We start from the raw sequence: 26526 nt of genomic DNA, 5'->3' as shown, positions 1-26526 counted from the left end.
ACAGATTCACTCTGACAAACCTCTGTAGCAAGTGAGGATTTGTGATACACAACTGTTTTCCAAGAAGATGCTGTGGCAAAGGAGAATTTGTTTGCACTGATTCCTTGATTGCCTGTAGGAGGGAGGTGTTCATGCATCAGTTGATGACATCAAACAAAACTCAATCTGTCTGACACACCCTCACATGAGAAGTTCATACCTTTGGCCTTAATAACTGTATGGCTGAGGAGTGAAAGCATTTTTAACAGGTTTTTTTTTATTCTTCTGTTTAGCCAATGAAAGCACAATGTACACAGTAGCATTTGAAACTGATGATTGTTGATTTTTAAACATTGTTCAGTGGGGACATTGACTCCTTCCCAGTGCTGCAGGATTATTTAACCAGATTGCATTGATGCAGATCAGCAGTGACAGACTGTACTGGGGATGTCTGAGGAAGACAGAAAAGACTGAGTAAAATTTTGATTATACTCCCAGGGACTGTTTAAGTTTCTGGATGTGCATTACATAATGTTCAGCTTCATTTCCTTCACTTGAAATGTGTTTGTGAGTAGGGTCCAGGCAATTTAAAGATGCTCTCAGTGCTGCTGCAGTGACAATCCAGGGTGCCCTGGGCTCTGACTGGACGGAGATGCTGAGAAGATGCTGCAGCAGAATCAGTCTCAGCCTTGGTGGGACCCAGCCCTCCTGCCTGAGGAAGCACAGACCCCAAAGCAACCAGCCTGCAGCGAGGCAGGAGAAGAGGAGCAGCAACTGCTCTGGCTGGAATGATAATTAAGAGCTGGATTCCCAGTTGTCAGCAGAGCGGTGTGAGCATGAGCCAGAAGTGTGAGAGGAATTGAACTGAGGAATTTACCACAGACGTTTCCCATTAGATGGATGAGATGAGACCATTTTCCCACTGGCTGGCAGGGGTTGTTGATCTGTGGTGTTTTACAGCCTCCTCCCCGCTGACCAGCACCCACAGATCTTTAGGTTGCTTTAAAGAACCTTCCCTTGCTTTGGACTCATTCATTTATATTTGTATTTTCACTTTGGAGAGCATTGCCAGCTAAGGAACTGATAAATTCTCTGCCTGTATCCATGTGTTCATTCCTGCCTCCCTGTCTTCCTTTCCCTTGGTGCCTGTATGGGGAACTTCACTGTGAACTTCATTAGAAAACCTCTCTAGACTAAAATGATGTGGAAGTGATGGGGAGGAAATCGAAATGGTTTGGTTTTAATTCATTCCTACTGGGAACTTCTATTCTGCACAGTTCAGCCCCTTGTGTTGCCATCAGTGGGATTTGGCTTGTAGTTAAAAACATGAGTTTGGTACTTTGTCTTGTTAAGAGCATTTCTGTATAAATTTTTTGTCTCCATCTATGTATTTACTCTATTTTGTGTCCAACTAAGTAATGAAAAGTAATAACAGCATAATTATTTCACATGAGGAGCTTTTGGTGAGTGGTCACAAAGAAATACAGTTCTGATTTGTATCTAATGTTGGGGTTCCAGCATTGTCTAATACCAAATATTTTATTAGCTTTCAGACAGTCTGACCTGCATGTTAAACGCTTAATTAAGATGTATAAATTTCTCCCCTCCTTCCCCTGTGCAATTATTTAAGCCTGTCTGGCAGTAGTACGTGGGACAGAGATCAGTGATGGAGTGCTGAGCCTCTGTAACTGCAAGGCTGGGGAACTTCCCTTTCTGAAAATTGCAGATTATTTCACATCTGTTTTAACCACGTCAGGTCTCCAAGTGAGCTCAAGCTGCTCTTGATCCAGGAGTGGAAAGCTTCACTCTCTGTGTAATTGCATCCACACTGAGCTGCACAACTTGTTTGTATAGATTAATGTGGGACAGCTCCCAAATTTGGGCTCATCCTCAACAAAAGCAAGACGAGCTCCTGCTTATCTGTTTCCTGAGTACCGTTTTTGTGCCACTATAGACTTGTGTGCTGGAGCTTTGTTAAGCTTTTCTTGCCTTGTGCAGCTTTTAGGATAAGAGAATAATACCTGGGCTCAGTCTATCATGGTGATGTGCTGGCTCAAGTGTTATGCAACTCTGGCAGAGGCATGCTCAATTTAAATAAGTAAATCTACAATGCCTGTGGATCACAGAGAAATCCAGTTATTTTCTATAGCAGAAGCCTGAATATCCTTAAGTCAATAATTTATAAATGGGTAGGTTAAAAAAAAATGTGCTGCTGTTAAGCAGTTGTTGGGGAAGTTGGTGGTGTGTTGATAATGTTTGAAGTTATAAATAGTGTCTCAGTGTTTCTGAAATAAATACTGGTGTTCAGACTGGTGTTTTGCACTGGGCAGCAGTGGAGTGCTGGGTTGTTCTGCCAGGGCACTGGAACATGCAGGCAGAAGGATTAGAGCTGGTGCTTTAGGCTCCTATGACTTTTCTGTGCTGTTCCTAAATAGAATAAGAGCCTTCAGTGGATATTTTTGCTATCTTACTAAGAATCAGAGGAAAATTGATCAAGTAATCCACAGAAGTGAAGTGATGCCACCATAGATAATTTATTGGAAATTTAGGAAGGGGAATATTTCTTACATTAGTGGAAAGAGCCATGGGAAAGATGAGGGGCAGGGGAGAGGGGAGGCTCTCCTTTTCCCCTCAACCATGTGGGATTGCTGCACTGGTTCATCTCTTTAATTTTCTCAGTTCAGGACTGAACAAAAGGCTGATGGAGGCTGGGGGACAGGAGGAATCTTAACTAGTGCTGGCACCAGTGGCTGCCAAGGCACGTGTGTGTACCCTGTTGTTCTTTGTATTTTCTCAGCTATAAAATGCGAGTAATAACACTTAAATTATGGATCATTCACCACTGTGTGAGTGAATTAGATAATGCTACATAGGCCTTTGAAGATGAAATGCAGAATATAAATGTTGTATAAAGCTCACTTTGTGCCACGTCTATAAAACCTGGTAATGCAGCCCCAGGATTGCTGGGAAGCATAAGGAGAGGCACTCGGGCTGCCTGCATGCAAATTGGTTCTGTGGAGCAGCAGCATTCACACAAATCTGAGCTGTGCTGACGAGCCCTGCAGCCTGGCACAACAACTTGTAAACACTTGTGGGTAAAGCTCTGAGCCTGTCCTGTCCAACCCCCTGCTCCGGGAGGATTTGCTCTGCTGTGCCTTGGAGGCAGAGTGGCAGAGGGAAGGAGCTGGAACAGGAGCTCTGGTGGTTGCTGCTTCTCACCCAAGGCTTGCAGCAGTAGTGGGTCGCATGCCAAGGTAGCACAGAGTTTAAAGGGAAATAAAAATGGAAGGATGAAGTTACACATTCCCTGCTCCAGGAGCTGGAATTCTACTATCAGTAGTTGTGTGATGAGCTAAACTGAGGCAGAGTGAGAACTGTTGCTTACCCCAGAGCATTTCAGCAAAGCTTGGGGGATGGATTAGTCAGAAGCATCAGTGCTAACCCTTTTCTAAATTTAGTTTCCTTCCTTGTTCCCACTGTTGAATCTTTCTCACTGTAGAGTCCCTTTATCCCCTGAGAGGGGGTTGATTCCAGCTAGCAGAGCTACCCAACTTCTCACTGTTATTTACTAACAAAAGGGGTTTATTTGGTAACTAAGGCATGATTGATTATTTTTTTTCTTTCAAAGAATTTTTGGCTGCTTGCCATGTGTTTTGCAACTGAGCAACATCACAGAACAATAACTTTGTCACCGGTGTCAGGGAGCTCTCTCAGTGTTTGAAACAGTTTTACCTGTTGGGGGCTTCGAGGGACTTAGATAAATTATATAAGTCCCATCTTACTGGAAGATCAAATGAAAGAAATAACAGATTTCTGGGTCTTCTTGGTGGAAAAGTGCAGAAACCCAAACCAGTTCCAGGTCAGCACTTCTAAACAGCCACAATTCCAAAGAGGAGGGAAGGGGTTGCTGTTTTTGGGGTCCTTCTCTGTAGAAGCTGTGAGTGTTTTGTTGGTCTGGGGCTGGAAGATTTCACAAACATATCATTACATAAGGGAGGAGGTTATTTTTGAGTGAAAATACAGTATCACTTCTGTTTTAATAGTGTCTCCTCCAAGTAACTGCATTGTGCATTGAACTCTGGGGATTTTCTTCCCCCACAGATTTAAGATTAAAAAGTTGCCTACTCTTCTTTCTTTTGAGTTGAATTTTATATTATCCAACAATCTCATTTTGTCTCAAATTTATCTTGCAGACCTTAAAACCTCGAGTCATGTATTTCCTTGGACTGCTGTCTCTGCTTGCTTTGCAAAGCGAAGCCTTCAAGACCAATTTTCCTGATGAAACCATTGCTGAGCTCTCAGTGAACGTTTACAACCAGCTGCGAGCCAGCAGGGAGGATGAGAACATCCTCTTCTCCCCTCTGAGCATTGCCATAGCCATGGGCATGGTGGAGCTGGGAGCCCATGGCACCACCCTGAAGGAAATCCGACATTCCATGGGGTTTGACAGCCTGAAAAATGGTGAGGCCTTTTCATCACATCTTGCTTACTTAATTACTGTGGCCTGCTCACATCCATGGGTTGTTCATCACTGCATTTCTTGGTGGCTTTGATGGCCTGGGCAGGCTCAAAAATGTGTGAGTTCTGCATGAGCTGAGAGATGCTGACATAAAACCCTGGCTGGGCTACCTGAACCTCCAACAGTTGCAGCTCACATTGGTTTCTGCTGCAAAATAAACTTGCCTTGGCCTCTAGAAAGAGATTTTTTAGGAACTTCCTTTTGAGGGATGATGGTGAAAGCTGGTAAGGAAAGCAGAAGTTTCAGCAAAATTGTTTCTATTCTATTGATAACCAAATAACTGATTTGAAACCTGAATGAAATTTCTTACTCGTGCCATGTGCTGGACTTTGGAGTGAAAGGATCTTGGGGTGGAATTTCTGAACACAGACATCAAACTGTGTTTGTCAGAGCTACTGCAGAGCTGATGCCTGTCTGTGGAGGCTGCAGCACCAGTTGAGTTCTCCATTTTGTCTCTAAAACAATAATCAATTATCCCTGAGCTGTAGTGGAGGGGGGTGTGCGGTTGATTTTTCTTCTGAGCTGCTCACTATTCTGGGATGTGAGTGTGGCATTCAGTGAAAGTGTTCCCATGATTTCTGCTTGAAATAGATCATTGCCATCAGTTTTAAGGTTTATTTTCTTGGGTTTTAAATTAAAAAATTCACCTTCATGCAGCAGTACAAGCTTCCGATTTTGAAGCAGACTGCTTTAATCCTGTTCAGGATCTCTCATTACCCACCAAGGACTCTGTACAGCCCCACTAAGGATCCTGGGAAATTCTAGACCTGCTTTTAGCACAAAAGAGGCTGTGCAGGTCCTTAGTTTCAAGATTTGAAGTTCATTTTTCCTTAGCTGGCATTTAAGATGGAACAAAAGTTCTGTTAAGAATTTGTGGTGGCAAAAATTAGAAATTGGACCTGTAAGAAGAATTTTTTTAATTGCTCTTTTGTTGTAGAAAGGATTTCAGTTGATAGCTTTGTTTCTGATGGGACTCAAATGCCTCAATAATTAGACTAATTAGAGCTAGTAGAAAAAACAGGCTCTAAGTAATATGATCTTGGAGATTATTCCTTCAGATCTCATGGTGTGTGTAGGCTTAGAAACAAGTTTGTTTAAAAAAGATGACTTTCCTTCACGTAAAACATCTTGGTGAATTTTCAGCAGAAAAGCCATGGAATAATTTTCCTTTCTGAACCACTGAAGGTGTTTTTTCCCTCCCCAGGTGAGGAGTTTGCCTTCCTGAAGGAGCTGTCTGACATGGCAACTGCTGAAGAAAGTCACTACGTGCTGGACATCGCCAACTCCCTCTACGTGCAGAACGGGTTCCATGTCAGTGACAAATTCCTGCAGCTGGTGAAGAAATACTTCAAAGCTGAAGTAGAGAATGTAGATTTCAGCCAAAGTGCAGCTGTTGCTACTCAGATCAATAAATGGGTGGAGAATCACACGAATAGTAAGTGCATGTGATCCTTTTGTGCGCTTCCTGCGGGAAGTGTTTCTGCTTCCCAACTTGTGCAGTGATGCTGGGCTGGTGCTTTGGCTTTTATCTGTTCTGTCTGAGACTGAAGTGTCTCCTCCCTGGAGAAGAATTTCAGTATTACTATTTTTTTCCTGTGTAGGAATGAACTGTCAGAAGTAATATTAGTCATTGTTAATCATGTGGCATCTATTTGAATATTTGTTCTCTGGTCTTACCATCTGTAACATTTATTGAATGAGACTGTTTTAGTGGTAAGCATTTTAATAGTATTTTAAATTATTTTTTTTAAAAAATAGTATTGCTATTGATGAGCAAAGTTGTCTGCAGAGAGGTTATTGGCTCATGCTTTGGATGTGTGGAGTATCACTCCTCTGAGGAGCTCATACTCACAAGATACTGAGAAATAGAATACTAGGGAATGAAAAGATAATTTTGAACCACAAAATCAGTGTGTAATGTAATATTTTGCAGTGTGAGGAAACGAAGATAGCATGTTGAGAGGGTAGTTGATTTTAGGAACGCTGTCAACAGTTTCACCACACAAATTTGCAGCAGGGGAGTTAAGCACAAAATTACTGTTGTAAATATGCACATTGAGAGCTGCAGGGTGCTGCTTGGCTTGGCAGCTCCCAGAGAGGTGGCATTTCCTGCATCCATGCAGAGCCCCCATATCTGGGAGTCTCCTGGTGCAGGGATCAGCTCATTCTGGTTCCCCTGGCCCACTCTGAAGGTTGAGATTTTGGGAGTAATTCAGGAAATTCTGGCTCTGCCACAGTTGTACCACTGGGAATTTGGAGGGATTGGAATCACCCGGAAGGAATTAACACATCCCCATGTAGTCTGAGCACTTAAGAATCCATAATGCTTTATGAAAAAGCACGGCTCCAGAGTGGAAAAGCACCTTCTGTAATGCTTTTATTCCCTCTAGAAAATGGTCTGGTTTGTTCCAAGGGAGCACAGCAGCCATTCTGTTCCTGACAAACTGCCCTTTCTCTCAGGCTGCAGAAATAGCTGGGTGGAAGTGATGCAGCAGATTGCAGAGGGTTTCCATGGATGTGGTGTCTGTCTGAGGGAAAAGGAAAAGCAGGGCCCACCTGGGCAGCTGGAGGGCTCTTGGTGTCACTTTGGGATGGTTCCAGTCCCTCAGCTTATCCCCTTCTCTCTGATTTCCCCCTTGGGAAAGGGGCACAGCACGGGCAGGTTTCTGTTCCAGCCTGTTCAGCGTGATGGGAGGCTCAGAGCAGAACACAGAACCATCAAAGGTTTCTCTGGGCAGGAAAATTCTTAACATTTCATTAATGTATTTACAAGATGTGGCTGATAAAACAAAGAAATATGAGCACCAAATAGAAATCTGGAAATATTTTCTTTTTTTTTTTTTTTTTTTTTTCTTCTTTACAACTCCAAGTGAGTATTGGTCACACCTCCCTCCTTAGAACATTCGAGATAAAATGAAGTACAAACATCAACCCGGAAGAAATCCAGCCCTGTGATACACAAATTTCACACCAGTTAGTCAGGATCATGTGCTCCAGAAAGCAGAATTAATTTGTTTTTTAAGCCATGGATTAAAGAGTAATAATCAGATGGATGAATGTGTTTATTTTAGCACTTTGCATTGCAATGTCAGCTAAAAATAGAAGTGAGTAAAAAAACAACTTGAAGGAGGCTGTAATTCCTGAAGAACAGTGACTGATCTGGTCAGTGCACCCAGTTTACCAAAGTGGGAATGATTTTGGTGAAATGCAATGTTTGAGATGAGCTGCAGCAGGTACCAGACTGCATTCTGATGTAAATGACTTATTCAGGAGTAGGAGCAGAGCAGCTGCCATGCTCAGCTGCTGTACCTCCCATGAATAGAGCAGATGCTAGATGGTTTTCCTCTTTTGCTTTTCAAGAGCTATTGCCACTGGAACAAATGCTGGGAATTTATGTGGATTTTTGGTGCTTAGTCCTGGCTTGGAATTCAGCAGAAGATCACTGAGGCTCCTTCAGAACTGGCCCAGGTGAAGCTGCAATGGGGGCACTTAGCCCCTTTAAATCAAGCACCCATTTAAGTGCTGCTTTGGATTAGAACCAAAGTTTGTACAAGTTCTGATGTTAAGATGGAAGTGCTGAACTGTTTCATAGCAGCAGGGTAAACATTCCAAATGTGACCCTTTCTCCATGTGGCTTCCTTGTAGGGTATATTTAGTAGTGATCAAGAAACAGTTGCCTAACACGTACTTGATGGGAGGGTTTACACACCTCCACTGTGATTTAGGTTTACAAAACACTGGGACTTTAATTGGAGATTTAATGAAACATCTGAATTGGAAATTACATGTTAACACTGCTTTTTATTTTCTTGCATTTTTCAAGCTGCCTTAAGTTTGGATTTAATGCTCACTTTGACATGCAGACTGACAGCTGGGTTTCTTTTTAGGCATGATCAAAGATTTTGTGTCTTCAAGAGACTTTGGTGCTCTAACTCATTTGGCTCTCATCAATGCAATCTACTTTAAAGGCAACTGGAAATCACAGTTCAGGCCTGAAAATACCAGAACTTTTTCTTTCACTAAAGATGATGAAAGTGAAGTGCAAATTCCAATGATGTACCAACAGGGAGAGTTCTACTACGGTGAGTTAGACCTTTAGCAATTTAGAGCTACTAAATCTTCACTTAATGGGTTTGTTGCAGCAATATCCATTTGTATTGTTGTCTCTTCTTCCACCTAGAATTTTTAATGTGCTGTTTGCCCAAAGGGGGAATTCAGAGTGTGGTTTTTATTCCCCTAATGTGTATATTATAACTGGTAGCAACACTTATAATGACTTGCTTGATGCCACAGGATGGATTTCAGAATGTTTGTCCATTGGATTTAAGTTCTTTGCAATTCCTGAGCTAGTCCTGCTTATCACAGAAATATTTTTCTTGTGCTGTGCTAAACATTCAAATGAATGTTTGCTCTTTACTGTTGGACTGGTATAATAGAGGTTCTTTGAACAGCAGAACTAATGATCACTTTTAGTTGGAGCTTGAGCTCCAAGTGGATTCTAAAATGTCTGGCAGCGTTTTGCTCAATCTCATCACTGAAAAATCCTCTTTCCTGAATAAAAAACTCTGCCCATTTCCCTGAAAGTCTTAAATTTTAGGCTCTTCTCTGCCTAACCACTGAAAGTTGTGTCCCAGAACTGTGATTATGTACAAACAGTCTGATTGCTTGAGCTTGTATTCTGTAAGAAATCAAATGTAAGCCTGAAATTCTGTGATGAAGAAACTAATTTTATATAGAATAAAGAGGGTAATTTTTAGTTCCAGTAACAAGTAAATACAAAAAAGACAAAAGAAATTTGTTCTAACGGGGTTTTTGTTGTTTGTCTCCTCTAGGAGAGTTCAGTGATGGCTCCAACGAAGCAGGAGGGATCTACCAGGTCCTGGAAATCCCCTATGAGGGGGATGAGATCAGCATGATGATTGTCCTTTCCAGGCAGGAGGTTCCCCTGGCCACACTGGAGCCACTGGTCAAGGCCTCCTTGATTAATGAATGGGCTAACTCTGTGAAGAAGCAAAAAGTGGAAGTGTATTTGCCAAGGTGAGAGCGTGCTCCCATGTCACTGGAAGGGGGAATTGCATCCCCAGTGATGGAGGAGCAGGGTAGGGAACACTTGGACTGTCCTGCTCAAGCCTGGAGTGCTGCAGCAGCCACAGGAGGGTGGTCTGGCAGCAGGGCCTGGGGGTGCAGTGCAGAGGGAGGGTTATTTCAGCAGCTCCATCCCTCTCAGAAGCACATCCACCCAGAATGGTGCTCAGAGTCGTGCAGAACTCGTTATGGATAAATTCCATTTAGATAGGAGCCACAGAAATACTGGAAGTCTGAACTACCAAATGTTTCATTTAGGTGCTAATTAGGTTTCTGTGTGCTGCTATTTTCAGGAGTTCTAGTGGTGTGTGTGTGTCTGTGCAGATACAAATTGTTGAGTGTTGAGGGGTAATTCCAGTCAATTTTGGGTTGGTTTTTTTACCAGCTGTAAGAAGTGCTGCTTTTTCTCCTTAGAGCAGCAAAGAACAAGAAGACATCAGTACCAGAAGGGCTGAAATTTGTCAGTCCATTTGCAGACACAGGCTGTGTGCTCAGGGCAGATTTGCCCACAATACAGCATTAGGCTCTTTCCTGGAATCCTGCTTCATCCACTCTCAGATATTTCTCGTGCCCGTTCCCTGCCTGGCTTGGTAGCAGAGTTATTTACTACTAAATGTCACTAATAATGTACAGCTGGACCACGCTGTCCTTCAAGTGATTCATGATGATTTCATGGCAGTGTCTATGTAAGAACAGAGCCCATCTCTGAAAGGAATCACTTCCACTCCTCCTATTTTTGTGGTGCTGTGCAGTGGTTACGTGGCTGCAGAAAAAATAAACTCGACTGAATCCTTAAATCATGAAAACAGTTCTTTGATTTCAGGTGTCTGGAGGTCTGAGCTTGTTCCTGCAGTCCATCAGCTCCCTTTCCAGAGCAGAGAGCACTGTCCAGGAGCTGAGCACAATAGACAGGCCAGCCAGGATAAATTAGGTTGAGATGGACTGGTGCTGTCAGCATGCCCTGATCCTAAATTGAGATGGACTCCACTTTTCTGTAGAGCTTAAAGGCAGAGTGCTGAGGGTCCAGCAGCATTTTGGGGCTGTTTTTCAGTCCCCATAGTAGGAGTTTATCTCTTATTTAAGCCCCAGTTCCTTTGAAGAAGCAGGAAGAGCAGCAAAGAGCTGCACTGCAGGTTTAGTACAGACTGAACCTGCTGCACTCTGTTCTGGGATTTGTTTCTTGTTTGTTTTCTCTTGGAGCTTCACGTCCCAGAGGCTTCAGAGTCCACTAGGACACATGGGAGGGGATTTTTCTCTTAGGCTGCTTTTCCTGCAGGCCTGGGCAAACCTAGGTGTGAATGAGAAGAGAAATCTGAGGATTCTTCCATCCTTCTATACCTGGGACAGCAGCCTGTGCACAGTTGCTGAAGTTGGGCATCTTCTCTCCAAGAATTCCTGGAGTGGGAGATCCACAGCAGATTATGGAGATCCTCCATTGATTAGGGAGAAAATCTGTGAAAAACAGTTTCCATATTGAAGTATCTTGGGTATCTAAGCACATGAATGGCATTGAAAACATAATTAATATGTTTGATTTATTATTTAATTATAGCTTGGATTCAGTTTTTATTGGGGATTTGGGGTTTTGTTTGCAGAGACTCCCGGGTTCTCTGGAGCCAGGTTTTCACATGAGAATTTGAGGCCTGGGGTTTGTGTGATCATAAAACATCTTTATTTATTCTGCCATCAGGCTGCTTGATTCTTGTCCAAGCACCTCAAAGAATGGGATAAACACTTGCAAATTCAGCCATACAGAGGCAAACCTGTAGAGGTAGAAACACATGCTGATCACCTTCAGTGTTTTCAGATTACAAAAGATAACTGTCCTGAGCTTGGAATTGGGTAGGAATTCCGCAGTCTCCTTACAGAAAATCCAGGAGTTAATTGCATGCTCCCAAGGTGTGGGGTTCCCATTAGGGATTCAGAGGTGATCTACAGGATTTTGTCAATGCTCTAAATAAACACTTCATAAATATTTGATGTTGTGACTCAGAAAGGCATGTTATGAAATGTGGCCTCCAGGCTCTGTCCACTGAGAAATAGAATGCAGCACTGGAATAAAATTAAATTTTTATATCTTGAGAGATGCTATCCAATTATAAAGTGAACATTTTTTAAACTTATACATTTGTAATGGCACTGAATGACTTGCCAAAGCAGAGTTAATCACAACTTTGCAATTTCTGCCTGCATTATCTGTGTGCAAATGAAATTGTGTATTATTCCTCTTAATGGCAAAGGAGAGATTTGTATGGAATGGTTAAATTATACTTTCTCATTTTCATTTCCAAATCATTGTTTCCAGTTTAACCCAGACTAAAATGATCAACATTTTAATCCACTTTTTGCATAGGAGTGAAACAGACCATGAATCTAATTTACAAAGCTGTCTCTCCAACATAAATTACTTGAAGAGCATGGGAGGAGCTGGTACCTAATAGTGGTGCTACAGTTTGCAGATCCCCTCTTTAGGATTGTTCCAGTGTGCCCAAATTTCTGTAACAACCTTCTTGCTTTTTTTGTGTATTTAAAATAGCTTCAAAATCTTTAGATGGTGCCAAAATGATAAGTGGTGTTAGCTGAAGGTTGTTTTCTTTAAAAGAAAAAACAGCAAGCACTAAAACCACCTCACAAAACCCAATATAAATCCAAACCAAAATGAAGAAAAAGAATCTTTAAGCCTTCTGATTTTACTTTGTAACCTTTTGATGAGGAATGGACCAGTGCTGGTTGTCCTTGAGATCCAACCACAGAAGAGGCACAAAACTCCACTGGAACACATTCCCACCCAACTCCTGCACATTCAGCCCTGGAAGGAAAGATCTTCCCAGAGAAAAACCCACAACCTGCTCTGCTTTCCCTGCCCAGAGCAGCTGAATGGGGTTTATTTTTTATTTCTTTTTTTGCCAGGTTTTGTTGTTAGTGGGGTTTTTCTGCTCTCTTGCTTGTTTGTTTTCAGAGTACTAAATCGTGGAGGCTGCTCCTGGCACCTGGGGACAAGCTGGCTGAAATTCCAGCCAGGATGCTGGAACTGATAGGAGCTGGCACTGGAGCCCGGGTGCCAACAGTGCCTCAGTCCCCAGGGCCTGTTCTCCAAGTGATGCTTCAGGTTTAGCTTTTATATGTTTCACATTCTGTGCTGCTTTAGTGTGTGGGTCTGGGCTTCACATGAGGGGATGCTGAGCTCTCCTCACAGAGCAGGAGACAAAACAATTCCTGCTCCAGCTGGGCACCAAGGACAAATGATCCAAATCTCAGCCCAGGAGCACAAACACCGTGGGCTGGAGAGAGAAAAACAAGCAGGGTGGGACTGCCTGGGCTGAAGCTGGAATGGGACAATGAACTCCAAGGTGCCAATGGAGCAGAACTGATCCCAGGGAGAGCCCCCGGGAGCGCTCGTGCATTTTGGGGCCATTTTGGGTCATTTGGGTGCAGCCCTGGCTGGGCTCTGGTGCTGCCCAAGGTGGATCCATGGAGGAGATCCTTTAATAAATCCCTGCTTTATTCTGGAACTCTGCCCAGCCTCTGCTCCAGGGCAGCCTGCACAGGGCATCACAAGCAGGAATATTGATGTCAGGCACTGCAGCCCTTCCTCTGTTTGCCCGTCCTTCTGCAGGATTTCATCCCTCAGAACCAATCTGAAAACCTGGAATTGTCTTGCTTTGGCTCACTCAGAACCCTCAGGAATTTTTGAAATGATGGCATTTTGGATGAATCACTGCAGGCTGCAGTTGCCTTCTCCTGGATGAGTAGACCCTGTACCTTCATCCTCCTTGGCTCCTGAAAATCACAGAAAATTTAGTGTTTTAAGGGTTGCATGACACCATAGAAGATGAACACATCTTTTTTTCTTTCTTATAAGGCTCTAAAATAGAAGAAAGATGGCCCGACGTGGAATGTTAGTGCTTAACTACAGAATTTCAGTGACATAAATGCATCATTTTATTCTAATGCTTGTGCAAGTTTTAAATTTCATTAAAATGTCCTGATTCTCTTCTAAAATCTCCAGAGACTTGCTGGTTTCTCTACCTAATCTTCTCTTCAGTGTCTGTTTTGCAGATATCCCTTTGTGGTTTTTAAAGCTCTCACTTGCTACTATTCCATGATTTTTGATACTGAAGTACTTAAATCTGAAGTACTTAAATCTCTGAGAAACTTAAAGTTTTTCAGAGTATTTTTAGCATCAGAAGCATCTAAAAGATGGTGGGGGAAATCAAAAATGACTATCTGGTTGATGATATGCAGCAAACAGTGCAAATAACCAAGTGTCAGGGGTAGTGTGGTGGAGCTCAACATTCCCAGAGCCTGGGAAATGAGCTGGAATGTCAGTTCTGTGCTCCAGGTTGTCAGCTTTGATTTTGAATATCATCCTCACTGCAAGTCTGTAAGGAGTGCACAGAAATCCAAATCTGACTGAGGAGTAACTCCTGCTGAATGTTTATGTCGAATTGGAGAGCCTGAAATTAAATTTCAGACTGTGGAAGCTGCCCTGTTACTTTTGAGAAAAGGCTGGTCCTGTTGTCAGCTAAAATATTGGAAATCTCATTAATAATTGATCTCCCTGCTTTTCAGAGCATGTGAGGAAAGAGGGGAGATCTCTTTAGAGTGGGGTTTTACCACGAGACAAAACTCCAAGAAGGGAAATAATTAGGTTTATTTTCATAAAGGGATCATTTGCTATCTTTACAGCTGATGTGGTATTTTTGGTGTGTTTTGTTGGTCACAAAAAAGCAGGAACTCACCTCTGTAGATGCTGGGCAGCCCTTCACTCATGCAGCTGCTCAGGATTTGCCACTGAATTTGACACTGCTTGCTTCCACCTAAATCGCGTTGAAAGCTTGATGCATTTAATATTGGGGTGAAACAAAAACCACAAAGGGAAACAGACAGCTCTGAAACTTTTATAAAATGCATTTTAACATTCATTTGCATTCTCTGTAAAGTAGGTATAGTTGGAAGTGGTTTTCAAAACATTTCAATGTAAATATAACGTAGAAGAAAATATTTCTGAGTTTATTTCCTGTGGAATTCTTTAATGTGGACAGACAGGACCTCTGGACTGGATTGTACTAACTTTAGCATTGGGAATCAAGTCTCAATTCATCTTTTTTAGGGTTTTTACCAAAGTCTCTAAAGTCGTTGTGGACATGTTTTACAGGTGTGTTGTGAGAATAAAAGTGGTTTTAGTTTTGGAGCCTGAAGGTCAGGGAAATTTGATTGAATGAGCAACTTGTAGACTTCTTACCACAGTAACTGATGCAGAACACCATGAGAAGCTTCTTCAGTACTTGAAGTTTTGCTGGTCTCTTCTGATTCTTTTGAGAACTTGCAAGGCAATAAAACCACAAGAATCAGTTCCTGTGTTTTTATTCCGTGCATGCCCTGGAATTGGTCTGGACAGAGTGCATGAACACTGCTGATGCCACCAGTGATTTATCAGTGCTGAGCTATCTCCAGATCCTATTTTAAGTCCTGAAATTATTCTCTGGATAATGATAATTCTGGATGATATCCATTCCACCCCAGATTTTTGGCTTCTAGTGGTGTTTCTAAGTTCATTATGGAAGTAGATTATGTACTGGATTCTTTTCAGGTTTGTGTAAGTGAGGAAGATCCACTTGACTCTCATCCAGTTCTGTTTGATGTCCAGATGATTCTTTTTCAGGCTGCCAAGGCTGGTGCATGCCAAGGTGTTGGACATCTCATCTCTTCATCAGCTGTGCCCTGCCCACAGCTCTGGGCAGACTTTCACTAGAAAAGAACATATTGTTCTTCCATGGAGCTGGGGAGTTCAATCCCAAAAAAGGACATGCCCAGAAGCTCATTTCTGTGGTTCTAGCACTTGTGTGCCCCATCACCAAGGACTGAGCTGTGGCTGTGTCTGACTCAGTGGCTGCAGAAACCAGAACAAACCAGAGCAGCCTCCTACAGACCGTGTTTGTGTTGGACAGCTACAGCCAGCACGTTGTAAATCACTGAGAATTCATTGCTCGTTCTCCAGAGCACCCAGAACTCACCCCTCACAAGGATTATAGTCACTCTCCTGTGTCAGCCTGTGGCCATCTGATATTTTCTGCTCAGAGCTGCCATTACTCATATTTTTCTGCCATATTTCTGTGTTTCTCCAGCTGTCCAGTCTCAGTCTGGCCATGCATAAAGGTCTTTTTTCTTTTTTTCCCTTCTACTGACACCAGGCATAGCTTTTACAATGTTTGAAAATCAGTCTGTAAATGGGACAAGCTTCTGGTTGTTTTCCACTATCCCAGGTTGCCCAAAATATTGCCCTCAGGACAGATCTGAGTTTGTCCAAACCCAGCCTAGAACAGGGCTTTTGCCAGGTTACATTTAGTGCATTTACATCAACAGCTATTTGTTTTCCCTGCTCTTTACTCACAATCAAAACCCAATTACAATTGTGCCACCACACTAATTAGAAGCTGAATCAGCAATGCTTTATATTCATATTCATAGCTGGTCTTTCTTCTATTATCAAAGTGAAAATGGAGTATCTTTCTTACTCCTTTGCCAGCAGCTCTCTGGGAAGTTCTGCTGTCCTCTGCCTCATTTGATATTCTGTTCTGGTATCTGCACAATTAAATTCAGGTTTTACAGAAAACCTCTTGTGTAAAAAGTAAGCATTTCCATTAGCTGCTGCATAATTTTGCTCTGCAGTTTTATGGGCAGGGGGCTGCACATACCATTAGCATATTTTTGATTGCTTCTGTATTAGGAAAAATCCAGCTGTGAGTAAACTCATTTGTTTATAAGCATTTTTGGAAGGTGTCACTAGCACCAGATCTCCCACTTTGCATTATTTATCTTGGTGTTTTCACCTAGAAAATTTAATCTTCTAATAACTGTAAGTAGTGCTTACATCTGGCTTTTTGTAATGTTCTCTTCCATCCTCCAGGTTCACAGTAGAACAGGAAATTGATCTGAAGGATGTCTGGAGAGGTCTGGGAATTACAGAGCTGTTCAGCAGCAGTGCTGACCTCACTGCCATGTCTGGTAAGAACTTCTTGTCTTGTCTCTCAAGGTAGATGAGGAAACACATTTTTCACCTGGGAAAGTTCACTCTGAGTGTTCTTGACCTGGGTCTCATTAGAAATGGAGACAAAGTGTGATCCCCTGCCAGAGGCAGCTGCACTCTGGAGCAGTGCATGGCTGCAGTGCCTGGGTGGCAGGTGGGATTCACACCCCAGGGGAGTCACTTTGTGTCTCCAGTGCTGCTTGTTCCCAGCATGAGGAGCATTGAGCTGTTGCACAATTAATTCCTCTCCCCAGATACCTGGAAGCAGCACTGGAAGGAAGAGTTTGGAGATAAAAGCAATTTGCTCACAAATGCCACCTGCATTGAACAGCAGTTAAAATATCCAATATCTTGAAAAATCCATGTGGAAGCGAGATATTTATGCTTTTAATACCTCCTAAAGCTGTTCATGGAGTCACAACATAGTTTGGGTTGGAAGAAACTGTAAAGAACATCTCATTCCACCCCCTGTAGGGCAGGGACACCTTCCACTGTCCCAGCTGCTCCAAGCCCTGTCCAGCCTGGCCTTGGGCACTGCCAGGGATGGGGCAGCCACAGCTGCTCTGTACTGAAGTGGCACCTGTATGATTTTGGGGTTTTTTAGCTGCATGTGTTATTCCTCAGCATTCAGGCAGGTGGGAAGTCCCTGTTCTCCTCTGTCTGACCTGGGACAGTCACACCTGGGTGCCCCAAAGCTCTGCCAATAAAGCCAAACTTCCTCCCTCATTCACAGAGGAACGTTCGTGATCTTCCAGCCTTTCATTTTGCTAAGTTTGAAATATTCTTTATAGTCTATCATGTTTGCCACCTTCACTTTTCCAGTGAAACTGAGGGAAAACTGGCTTTAGCTAATATGAAAAGAGTTGAAATGAAAAACCCCTTTTCCAAAGAAATAGCATTTTTTTCTGAAGAAAAACACCTTCAATTTCTCTGCCAGCTCAAAGAAAAGTCAGCTTCCCTCTAAATTCTGGTCTATTTATAGGAAATTATTTACTTGAGGAAAAAGCTCCAAGGAGAATGGAGAATGCACAGGGAACCACAAAGGCAGCACCTGGCTTTTATTTAGTTCCATGTAAAATTCATTTATATATCAAGGACATCTACTTATCAAGAGGTTGGCAGAAAGAATCACCTGCTTGTGTCTTAATCCACGTGACTAATGATTTATTTAAAGTTTTGTATTTCTGACAATTGTTCTGTACAAAATCAAAACACCACGTTCTGCATGACTGAATTAACTCCTCTGCCATTTAAACATTTACTTGTTATTTAAGTATACAGCAGTGTATAGAGAAAATTCATGAGTTTTACTGTAGCTTTCCTGCTTTTCACTGAAAGTAGGTTGTTCCACCTGGGCATGAAAAGGTTATTTGTAAATTAAGAATGAAAAAAATGGTTTTGAAGTAATGTCTTTAATGAAAACCCCACAGCTGATGCTGTCTAAATGAAGTTTTAAGTGGTTAAAATACAGAGTACTTTCCTTCTTTCTAATTTTCATCATTTAAAATATGGATGGAGGAAGAGAAAATAAGTCATGAAGGCAAATTGTTTAAAGCTGACTTTTACAGACACCTGAATGGGACATCAGGAAATGGAAGGTGGAAGTTTATGTGCATCTAAGGTCACCCCTCTGGAAAATCTGTCACTTCATGAGCTCTTACGTGCAGATATTTCAACAAAATCTTTAAGTGGACACTTAATTTAGGAAGATATAAATCAAATCTAAAGAGATTTTAAAGAAATTTGGTCCATTTAAAAATCCTCTCCTCCTCTGCCTGTTGCTCTGGCATTGCTGCCAGGGAAAGTCTCCTGCAATTTCAGCAGCAGCCCAAATCCTGTCATCAGCTGCAGGCAGATTGGTGAGCTCAGCAAAATTCCCTGTGGCTTTAGTGGGTATAAACTAAATTGCAGGATTATTTTTCAATATTTAGATTTTTTTTTTTTTTTTTTTTTTTTTTTTTTTTTTTTTTTTTTGCTGCTTCCCCTCAAGCTGCAAAATGGACCCAGATGGACCAGCTTTGCCTTCTGGAATGTCTGGGTTCTGAGCAGCCAAAGGGAAGGTGTTAATGCACTTTGCAAATGTTACTCCCTGGCAGAAATGAGCTTCTTTGACAATTGCCACAGGTGAGTAGGAGGAGATTCCTGCTGGGCTGTCAGCTCTGCTGCATTCTGACTCTCACTTTCAGAAAAGACTTTGACATTATTTACTTTCATCTGATTCCATCCAGTGTCCAAAATCATCTCTGCTATTTGAGATGTTATCACTGTGACTTTATCACATCACATAAATTTGTTGCTTGAGTGTTTTAACACCACTGAAGACTTAGCATTGAACTAAATTTCAATACTAAAACTCCCCTTCCCCTTCAATTGGTTATAATATTTCTGGCTGTTCTACAGAGCCTTAAAAGCAGCTGCTTTTAATACAAGGTGACCTGGGTGACAGTGAGCAATGAAGGGATCTCAGTGACTTCCTTTCACAATATGAAGCAGTTAGAAGATCATCAGTCCAGTAAATAACTCTTGGAAGTCTTGACTGACATCCATATATTTTTTCTGGGACAACCTAAGCAAGAAGAGCCAATAAACCCACATGGTATTTTTTAAAAAATGAGATTTGCAGAGCAGTCAGTTGGCAGCTGAGTGGGAGTTTGCAGACATATGGAGATAGTGACAAATGAAGTGTGGTGCCAGCAGAGTCGTGTTCATTAGGGGGCAGCTCCAGCTCCCTCCCACTCCCCATGGGTCAGCCTTCCTGCACAAAGCTGAAACTTTGGCAACAAACCCCCAGGGGACTTCCCTGAGATGTTCACAACCAAGTCAGGTTGGTTCTTAGAGAAATGCACATTCAGAGAAGCTCCTGGAGAGAAATGAAGAGATGGGAGAAGCTCAGGAGAGCCCCAGCTTGTCCCCTGTGAAAGCCATGGGGGAAGGGGGATAATCCTGAGGAGTTGGGTGTGGGGTGGGAGCACCACAGCCAGGGATGGGCCAGGCACATCCTGGAGCAAAGGAAGGGCTGCCTGAACTCTCAGGGACAGCATTATGCTTTCCTAGGAAAATAGATTCATTCACTGCAGGGAGAGATGAATGAAGGATGTGATAGGAGCAATATAAGGAGAAGAATCTAGAGAAGGTAATTTGGGATGTGGAATTGCTCTTTTCATCATCCAAGGACAAAGATATCCAATGAAGTGCAAGGCAACAAATGGAAAACAAATAGAAAGTGCTTCTTTCATGGAAAACTTAACCACAGGGATCTGTGCTGGGTGTTCCTTGAGATTGGCAGGACTGAAAAAAATGAAATTGCTCCAGAGCAATCAGATCTCTCTATACTGCACTGAATAAAGGCACTCTGTGTATAGAAACTTGGGTTAGGCTATAAGGCAGATGCTGGCTGAGAGGATCTTTTTCTCTTACAAATGTGCTGCAGTTTTCATTTAGAGGGCTTTTTGTACTTTCTTGTGAAGCAACAATTCCATGGCTGGAGCAGTGGGCTGGGCTAACTGGGTGTACTGGTCTCATCTGCAGTGGCACTTCTTGTGTTCCTGCCAACTTAAAATGTTGGTTTTAATACTCAGATCCTGAAAGCATTCACAAGTAGGCAACTTTTTATACCTGACTGCAAATGTTAGCAGTGTTTGTGCTCTCAGAATTAGGGGCTCTGAACCCACCAGGTGGAAACCAATCATTTGAGGTGCTATTTCTCATCAGGAATACACCTTGGAGTTCCATAAGCATCACCAAACTATGCAAAATAGAGCACTGGGAGCAAAAAATGTGGCATATTTCTGTGAATGTTACAGGGCACAGGATCAGGCTTCAGTGCTGCAGTAATAAAGAAGTGATTGAAATACCTGATTAGGCTAAGTGGGTGTTTCCCCACTTACTATGTGTTATTGAACGTAAAAATGTATTTGGATTTAAGATTTTTGCTTTATGTTAAAGACAAGTGGGTGCTGCAGTTCCCATGGTTTAAAGGAGCAGGGTGGAAACTCAATCCCAGCTCTAAGTCTAGCCCTGGTACCAGTTTTAGCAGCTTTGTCTATGTTTTAGTGCACACAGTCCCTGAGGGGATGATTTGGGGCTTTTGTTGGTGTGGTTGAAGCGCAGCAGCTCTGCTGGGAGGTTTAATTCAGTGCTGAGTGTACAGAGCAGCAAATGAGCTCTGCTGGGGAAAGGCTTTTCCAGCTGCTGCTTCTCCTCCTGCCTTTGGCTTGCTTTGCTATTACAGCTGCTGAGTATTCCAATAGAGCAGATCCTTCAGCATCCCACAAAAACCAGTGAGACATTCACTGACTTCAGCAGGAGCAGGCTGGCACTGAAATTGAAATACTGACAGAGAAGGATGGAAAAGAAACAAGACTGAAATAAAACTAGCTCTGTGGTCGTTCTTGCAATATATATTTCTCTTCAGCTTCTTGTAAATATAATAGAAGAAGAAAAGACCTCATTTTCCTGGAGGAAGCCTGTGTTGTTCCTAGTGCAGAAATAGATTTTTTTATGTCTAGTATTTGCCTATAATCTTTTTTTTTTCCCACTAATTGTATTTAAAATCTTGTATCCAAAGGCTGTTTTGACCCTCTCTGCTGTACTGGGCTCTGGGCAGTCCTGAGCTATTTTAATATCCATGGTGTAGGAGAGCACTACAAATCTGAATGAGGTAAATGGTGCTGTTAAAAGGTCTTGGCAGAAGGTGTTTTAATGGCAGAAAGCTCTTCTCCTTCCCTGCCTGGTGTAGTAGCTGGATAATGGTGTTGGGTTTTTGGCATTGTTTGGGGTGGGATCTTTAAATGCTTCAATCTTATTGTTGAGCCACTTGAAATATATTCCCCTTTCCTCTGCAGATAACAAGGAACTTTACCTTGCAAAGGCACTTCACAAGGCATTTCTAGAAGTTAATGAGGAAGGATCAGAAGCTGCTGCTGCCTCAGGTACCTGACTGAAAAGCAGAATTAAATCAAATGTCTTGGTATTCTGTGCTAATTAATTTTTTACAACTGATTTGCTGTACAGCCAGGAAAGCTAAATAGCAGCATGGAGACACAGCATAGCAAGTGTGCAGCTTGCAGAAGAGAATTCTGCAAATCAGAAGTGTTGACATTTTTGTAACATGTTTTACCAAGAGTTTTGAGCATATTGTGAAAAACCTCTCCTTTATTTTCTGATTGTCAGGAGAGTACCGACTGCAATTTGTGTTTTCTTCATGGAGCTTGAGCATTCATCATTTTTCACCTGCTAATTGAGATAGTCAGAGGCATTTGATCCAGGAGAGTTAGAAGGAGATGAGGGTGGTTTTGGCAGCTGCATTTTAATAAGCTCATGTCTTGAAACACAAGATGGGAAATGCTGAATGCACAACCAGAGCTGTCCCCTCTTAAAGCTGGGGGCTGGTGCTCGCTTTCCAGATTGTCACATGAAAATAAGTTCTAGTTGTTGCCCATATGTGTCAGCAGGTGATTTCTGATTGCCTCTATTTGCCAGTCTTTGAGGAAAGGAAGAATTTCTTGCCAGGTCTGCGTTGAATTGTGCCCAACTGTCCCTGTGGTCATTCTCCAGTCTTTATGAACAGTGGAGTGAAAATTCAGAACTAAATGAAACACCAGGAATTAGTAAGAGCATCCTGGAGAAATCCGTGCACCTCCAAATAAAAATAACAAAGGGCCAAATTCTGCCTGATTCACAGTTAATTTTACCTTCAGCTCTGCAATATTTAAAAACACCAGCCAAAAGCTGCAGGATCAGCCCATTTAATTTTTGCATATCCCCTGGTTATGAAGAGTTCCCTTTCCCTCTGCACTGTGTAAAACAGGTCAGCAGTGCTGGTTAATGCAGTGCACTTCCCTCTGTGCCTGAGCAGGACTCACAACTCCTCTGAAGGTTCTGGACCTTAGAATTTATATGCTGCTCCCTCAGCCTGGGAAATTGCAGCACTCTGCATTGTTAATCATTCTCAAAGCCAGAACAGGCAATTACTCTGCAGGTCTCTCTCCTTTCCAGTGAATATTTCCCTGCTGGTTTTGGGGCTGAGTGTGGGACTTCAGGGGCTGCACAAAGGTCTCTGCTGAAGAGCAGAAGGGGCAGAGCTGTTTGACAAGTTGCCTGTGTTCTGTTTCCTCCAGGAATGATTGCCATCAGCAGAATGGCAGTGCTCTATCCCCAGGTCATAGTGGACCATCCCTTCTTCTTTTTGGTCAGAAATAGAAGAACAGGTGAGAATATTGCAGACTTCTTTGAGTTTTTCACAGCACTTCTTCAAGCAGTTAAAAGGAAAATTGCATGTTTTGACCAATGGACTGGGCTTGTATTATGCATTTCCTCAGTTTGTTTCAAAATACCCAATATTGAAAGACTCACCTTTTCCATGGCCCTGAATCTTTCTCCAGATAAAACACCAACATCTGATACAACCCTGAAAAACACTCACAGAAGAGAAAAATTCACCATTTCTGTTGTGAGAACAGAGCGTTTCTGCCCTGAGTATCCATAATCACTGCAATTCCTGAGAGCTTGGCTGCAGTCAGCCCAGTGAAATATGTTCCAGTACCAAATGATTTGCATAATGGAGGGACATTACAGCTGGGAATAATTCTAATAATTCTGTTGTGCTCTTCAAGTGCTCTGTAGCAGGTGAGGGATGAGAGCAGCACTCACCAGCAAAAGGGGCAAGGATTAAGTAATTCCTGAGTCTGGTATTTGTAATTTGCTGTAATGATGTGGATGTGACTGGCTGATAAAACATTGCTGTGCATCCACAGGGTTTTTATGGGTCTGCTTAGGGAGAGTCACCTGTGGGACTTCATTCCCACAAACTCCATCCCAGCTGAAAGCAAAGCGGGGTGCCAACTCCTAGGGTTTTAAAATTAAATATTATTACAGTTTTAGACACATTAGATAGAAAATATATCTAGAGAAGGCTACCTGGCCTTTATTGCCACTCCACATCCAAAAATCTTCCCAAAAGGAAAAGTTCAAATCAGGACAGAATGGAACTTGGTCGCTTTGGGACAGTTCTTAAAATTGCAGAACCCTTGTTGCATGTGGAAAGAAAAGCTGTCAACAACTGTAGCTAAAGCCTCAAAGCTTGTTACTAATCCAGAGATCTGGGGCTGGAAACCTTTTGAAAAAAATCCTGTTGGTTGCCCTTCCTCTCCAGAAGTGCTCAGGTTTGGTTGTTGTCTTCAAACAGAGCTCCTGAGCCATTTCCTGTCCCACTTTCTGAGACATTTGTTCCTATAACAATCATACAGCACTGCTCTGGAAGTTATGGTTGGTATTCATCATCTTAACTCCTCAGCTCCTCCTGCTTTTGACACCTTTCCCTCCCTCCCTCCTTTCCCACTTTCTCCACAGGTACGGTGTTATTCATGGGAAGGGTAATGCACCCCGAGGCAATGAATTCCAGTGGCCACGACTTTGAAAAGCTTTAACTGCCACCGGCTACCAAAAGGAGGAGATAAGCACATAAAGTTTGAAGTTAATATATTTAAGGTTTGCCGTGTTTTCCCCCAAGATACTGTTTCAAAACGCTTTCGGATCTAACTGTGTGCAAGTCAGTTCCCAGAGGAAAGCTTACAGTATTAAAGTAATGGTTCTGTTTCTGTCATTGTGATTGCTGTGTCCTTAAAATAAAGTTGTGTACATGTCAACAATTGTTTCTTGTTCTAGTGGGTTGTAAAGCAGAGAACTGCAAATCCATCATTTGTAATTTTTTTTAACAGTCCAAAGATTGAGTTGATCAATGAGACAGGAGCAGAATGTGTGCAGCTCTGAATAATGCAAATGGCAAAGCTTGGTGGGCATTTCTGGAGCTGAAGAAGCACATGTGGACACTGTGATCTGATCCTGTCCCTGGCAGAGCAGGGACATCACAGCCTGTGATGCGCTGCTAGAGCAGAGAAAATGGAACTAACTGAGCCCAGTGGATTTGATTCTTGCCTGTGGTAGAACTTTGTGTGAACTCTCCCATGTGATTCTCGAGTGCTGCTTTTCTGGATGCTCCTGCATGTGACTGCCACTGACCCCCTAAGTGTTGATGCCAATAAAACCCGATCGCATGAATATTTGAGACCTGTCAGTGTAGAAAGCTCTGTGTGTGACTGAAGTAAAGGAGTTCACTAGTAATGGCATTTGTGTGGACATATTTTTTCTCCCCCCACATCAGTTCTACTCTTTGATATCTCATTTCTGGGCTCTAGAATGTTCTTTCTCAACAAAACAAAAAAACAAAAACACCCTGACTTAAATTAAGTGTCTAAAAATGTTCAGTTCATAAATAAATATCTAAAGGAACAACATCATCATTTTCATTTCCTAATTTTTCCTTGAAAACAGGTTGACAGAGAGGCGAATGACACCTAGCAGAAGGAAATATTAGCAGGGGAATTAGTTGCTGTTTCCATTGGAAGAGGGGGAGCAGTACCCACTGTCAGCAGAGAGACATATAATTATTTCCTTCCTCATTGTGCAAAACACGAACAGAGGTTATTAACAAGGTGAGAGAGAATAGGAGAAAAGGAGGGAGGAGCTCTTTAGAAACAGATCACAAATACAAACCTTTGGATAATAAATGGGGTTTTCTTAGTCAGTAGGAGTTTTCTCTTTGGAATTCTATGGGAACAAATGGATTTTGGCTGAAGGGCAGTTACAGGCTTCCCTGGCAATCAGTCACTTCAGGACAGCAGAGCTCCCGAAGTTATTCATGCAAGGAGAACTTCCAAAATCTGACACATTGTTCAGTCTTCCTCTGCTGCTGGTGGAGCTCCTGCAGGTCAGACCAGGACGTGAGGGATGTTCTCTGTGCAGGCTGGGAATGCTCCCTTGGAAAAAAGAGCTTTTGAACACATTTCCAGCCCTGCCTCCTTGAATGGTTTCACAAATGGGGTTCCCAAGTCTGGTGCTTGTTACCTTGCTGTATTATAGTCTGGACTTGGTAAGACAGTTTTGTATTCAAATTTAGATGAAAATGGTAATTTTTGCTTTGTGTAGCTAAAAGTGTTATGCTGTGGAGGGAAAGGGGAGTGCTGCTCAGAGGGAACAGGGGCTAATTTTACCAAGACAAGAACTGCCTCACTGCAGGTAAAATGAGCTTTGCTGTGGGTTACACAAGGGCTGGTTCTTCACATTTAAATAACTCCGTGGACATCCCCTCATGTCTGTAGACATCTCCATATGCTGAGGATCTCCTGTGGGTTATCTTAGGAGAAACTGTTTTAAGCTTTTTAACATTTTTTTCAGGCTATTTTTGTGGTCACTGTCTGAGAAGGACATGAGAAACCTTCAGTTGTGTTTATTTTCAGTCCATCAAAAGTTCTTCCTGACCAATTTTGCCTTTTCTTTCTATCAGTTCCTTGCAACGTATATATTCCTTACTAAAGGAAGGGCTGAAAACAGATTTGAGCTGGAGCTTTGAATTTTGGAAGGACAGCTGCCAGGCAGAAGGGTTTATAGAGGATATCAGGCAAATGCACTGAATGCCCCTGCAGCTGGATTGAGCAGAAGTACAATGGAATGATGCAGAATGACAAATTCCAAATCAAATTCCCAGGATTGCCTGAATGGGCACACAGGAGAACCAGCAGGAACAGAAATGCAAACACTTGTGATTTCACTTACTGCTCTCCCGGGCTTTACAGATGCAAAACAACCTTTTCTCTGTTTCTTGAAAATTGAGAATTTCCTGGTTTGCAGCAACATGAATTGATTTATTTCCATAGTTTTCAGTAGTAATAATAGCTTTAATATTGTTGCCAGTTCATTGGTATATAGGTGCTGTTCCATGATGCTTTTTACTCCAGATTTTGTATAATGTTACCTTCAAAAATGCCGCTGCTTTTTCACTACAAAACAAAATAATTTTTGCTTTTTTTGACATCTTTTCTTTGGTAGGGGGAATTTGTCAGCTGTAGCTCATCTA

The 26526-nt window shown here is 42.3% G+C and overlaps 1 protein-coding gene across 2 annotated transcripts in view; it reads left to right on the top strand.

Moving 5' to 3' along the window:
• Positions 1–24734, top strand: part of SERPINI1 (serpin family I member 1) — a 44356-nt gene extending 19622 nt beyond the window's left edge. The window contains exons 3-10 of one of the 2 annotated variants that reach the window (XM_072933101.1): positions 4173–4440; positions 5703–5933; positions 8386–8580; positions 9331–9535; positions 16494–16591; positions 21458–21544; positions 22733–22822; positions 23964–24734. In XM_072933101.1, coding sequence (XP_072789202.1) covers positions 4191–4440; positions 5703–5933; positions 8386–8580; positions 9331–9535; positions 16494–16591; positions 21458–21544; positions 22733–22822; positions 23964–24040 — 1233 coding nt within the window. In that variant the 5' untranslated portion in view covers positions 4173–4190 and the 3' untranslated portion in view covers positions 24041–24734. 2 annotated transcript variants of the gene reach the window in all.
• The last annotated feature ends 1792 nt before the right edge of the window (positions 24735–26526 follow it).

Source organism: Taeniopygia guttata, chromosome 9, assembly GCF_048771995.1.
Source record: "Taeniopygia guttata chromosome 9, bTaeGut7.mat, whole genome shotgun sequence".
Lineage (NCBI taxonomy): Eukaryota > Metazoa > Chordata > Aves > Passeriformes > Estrildidae > Taeniopygia > Taeniopygia guttata.
This window is presented reverse-complemented; position numbering and strand designations above follow the sequence as displayed.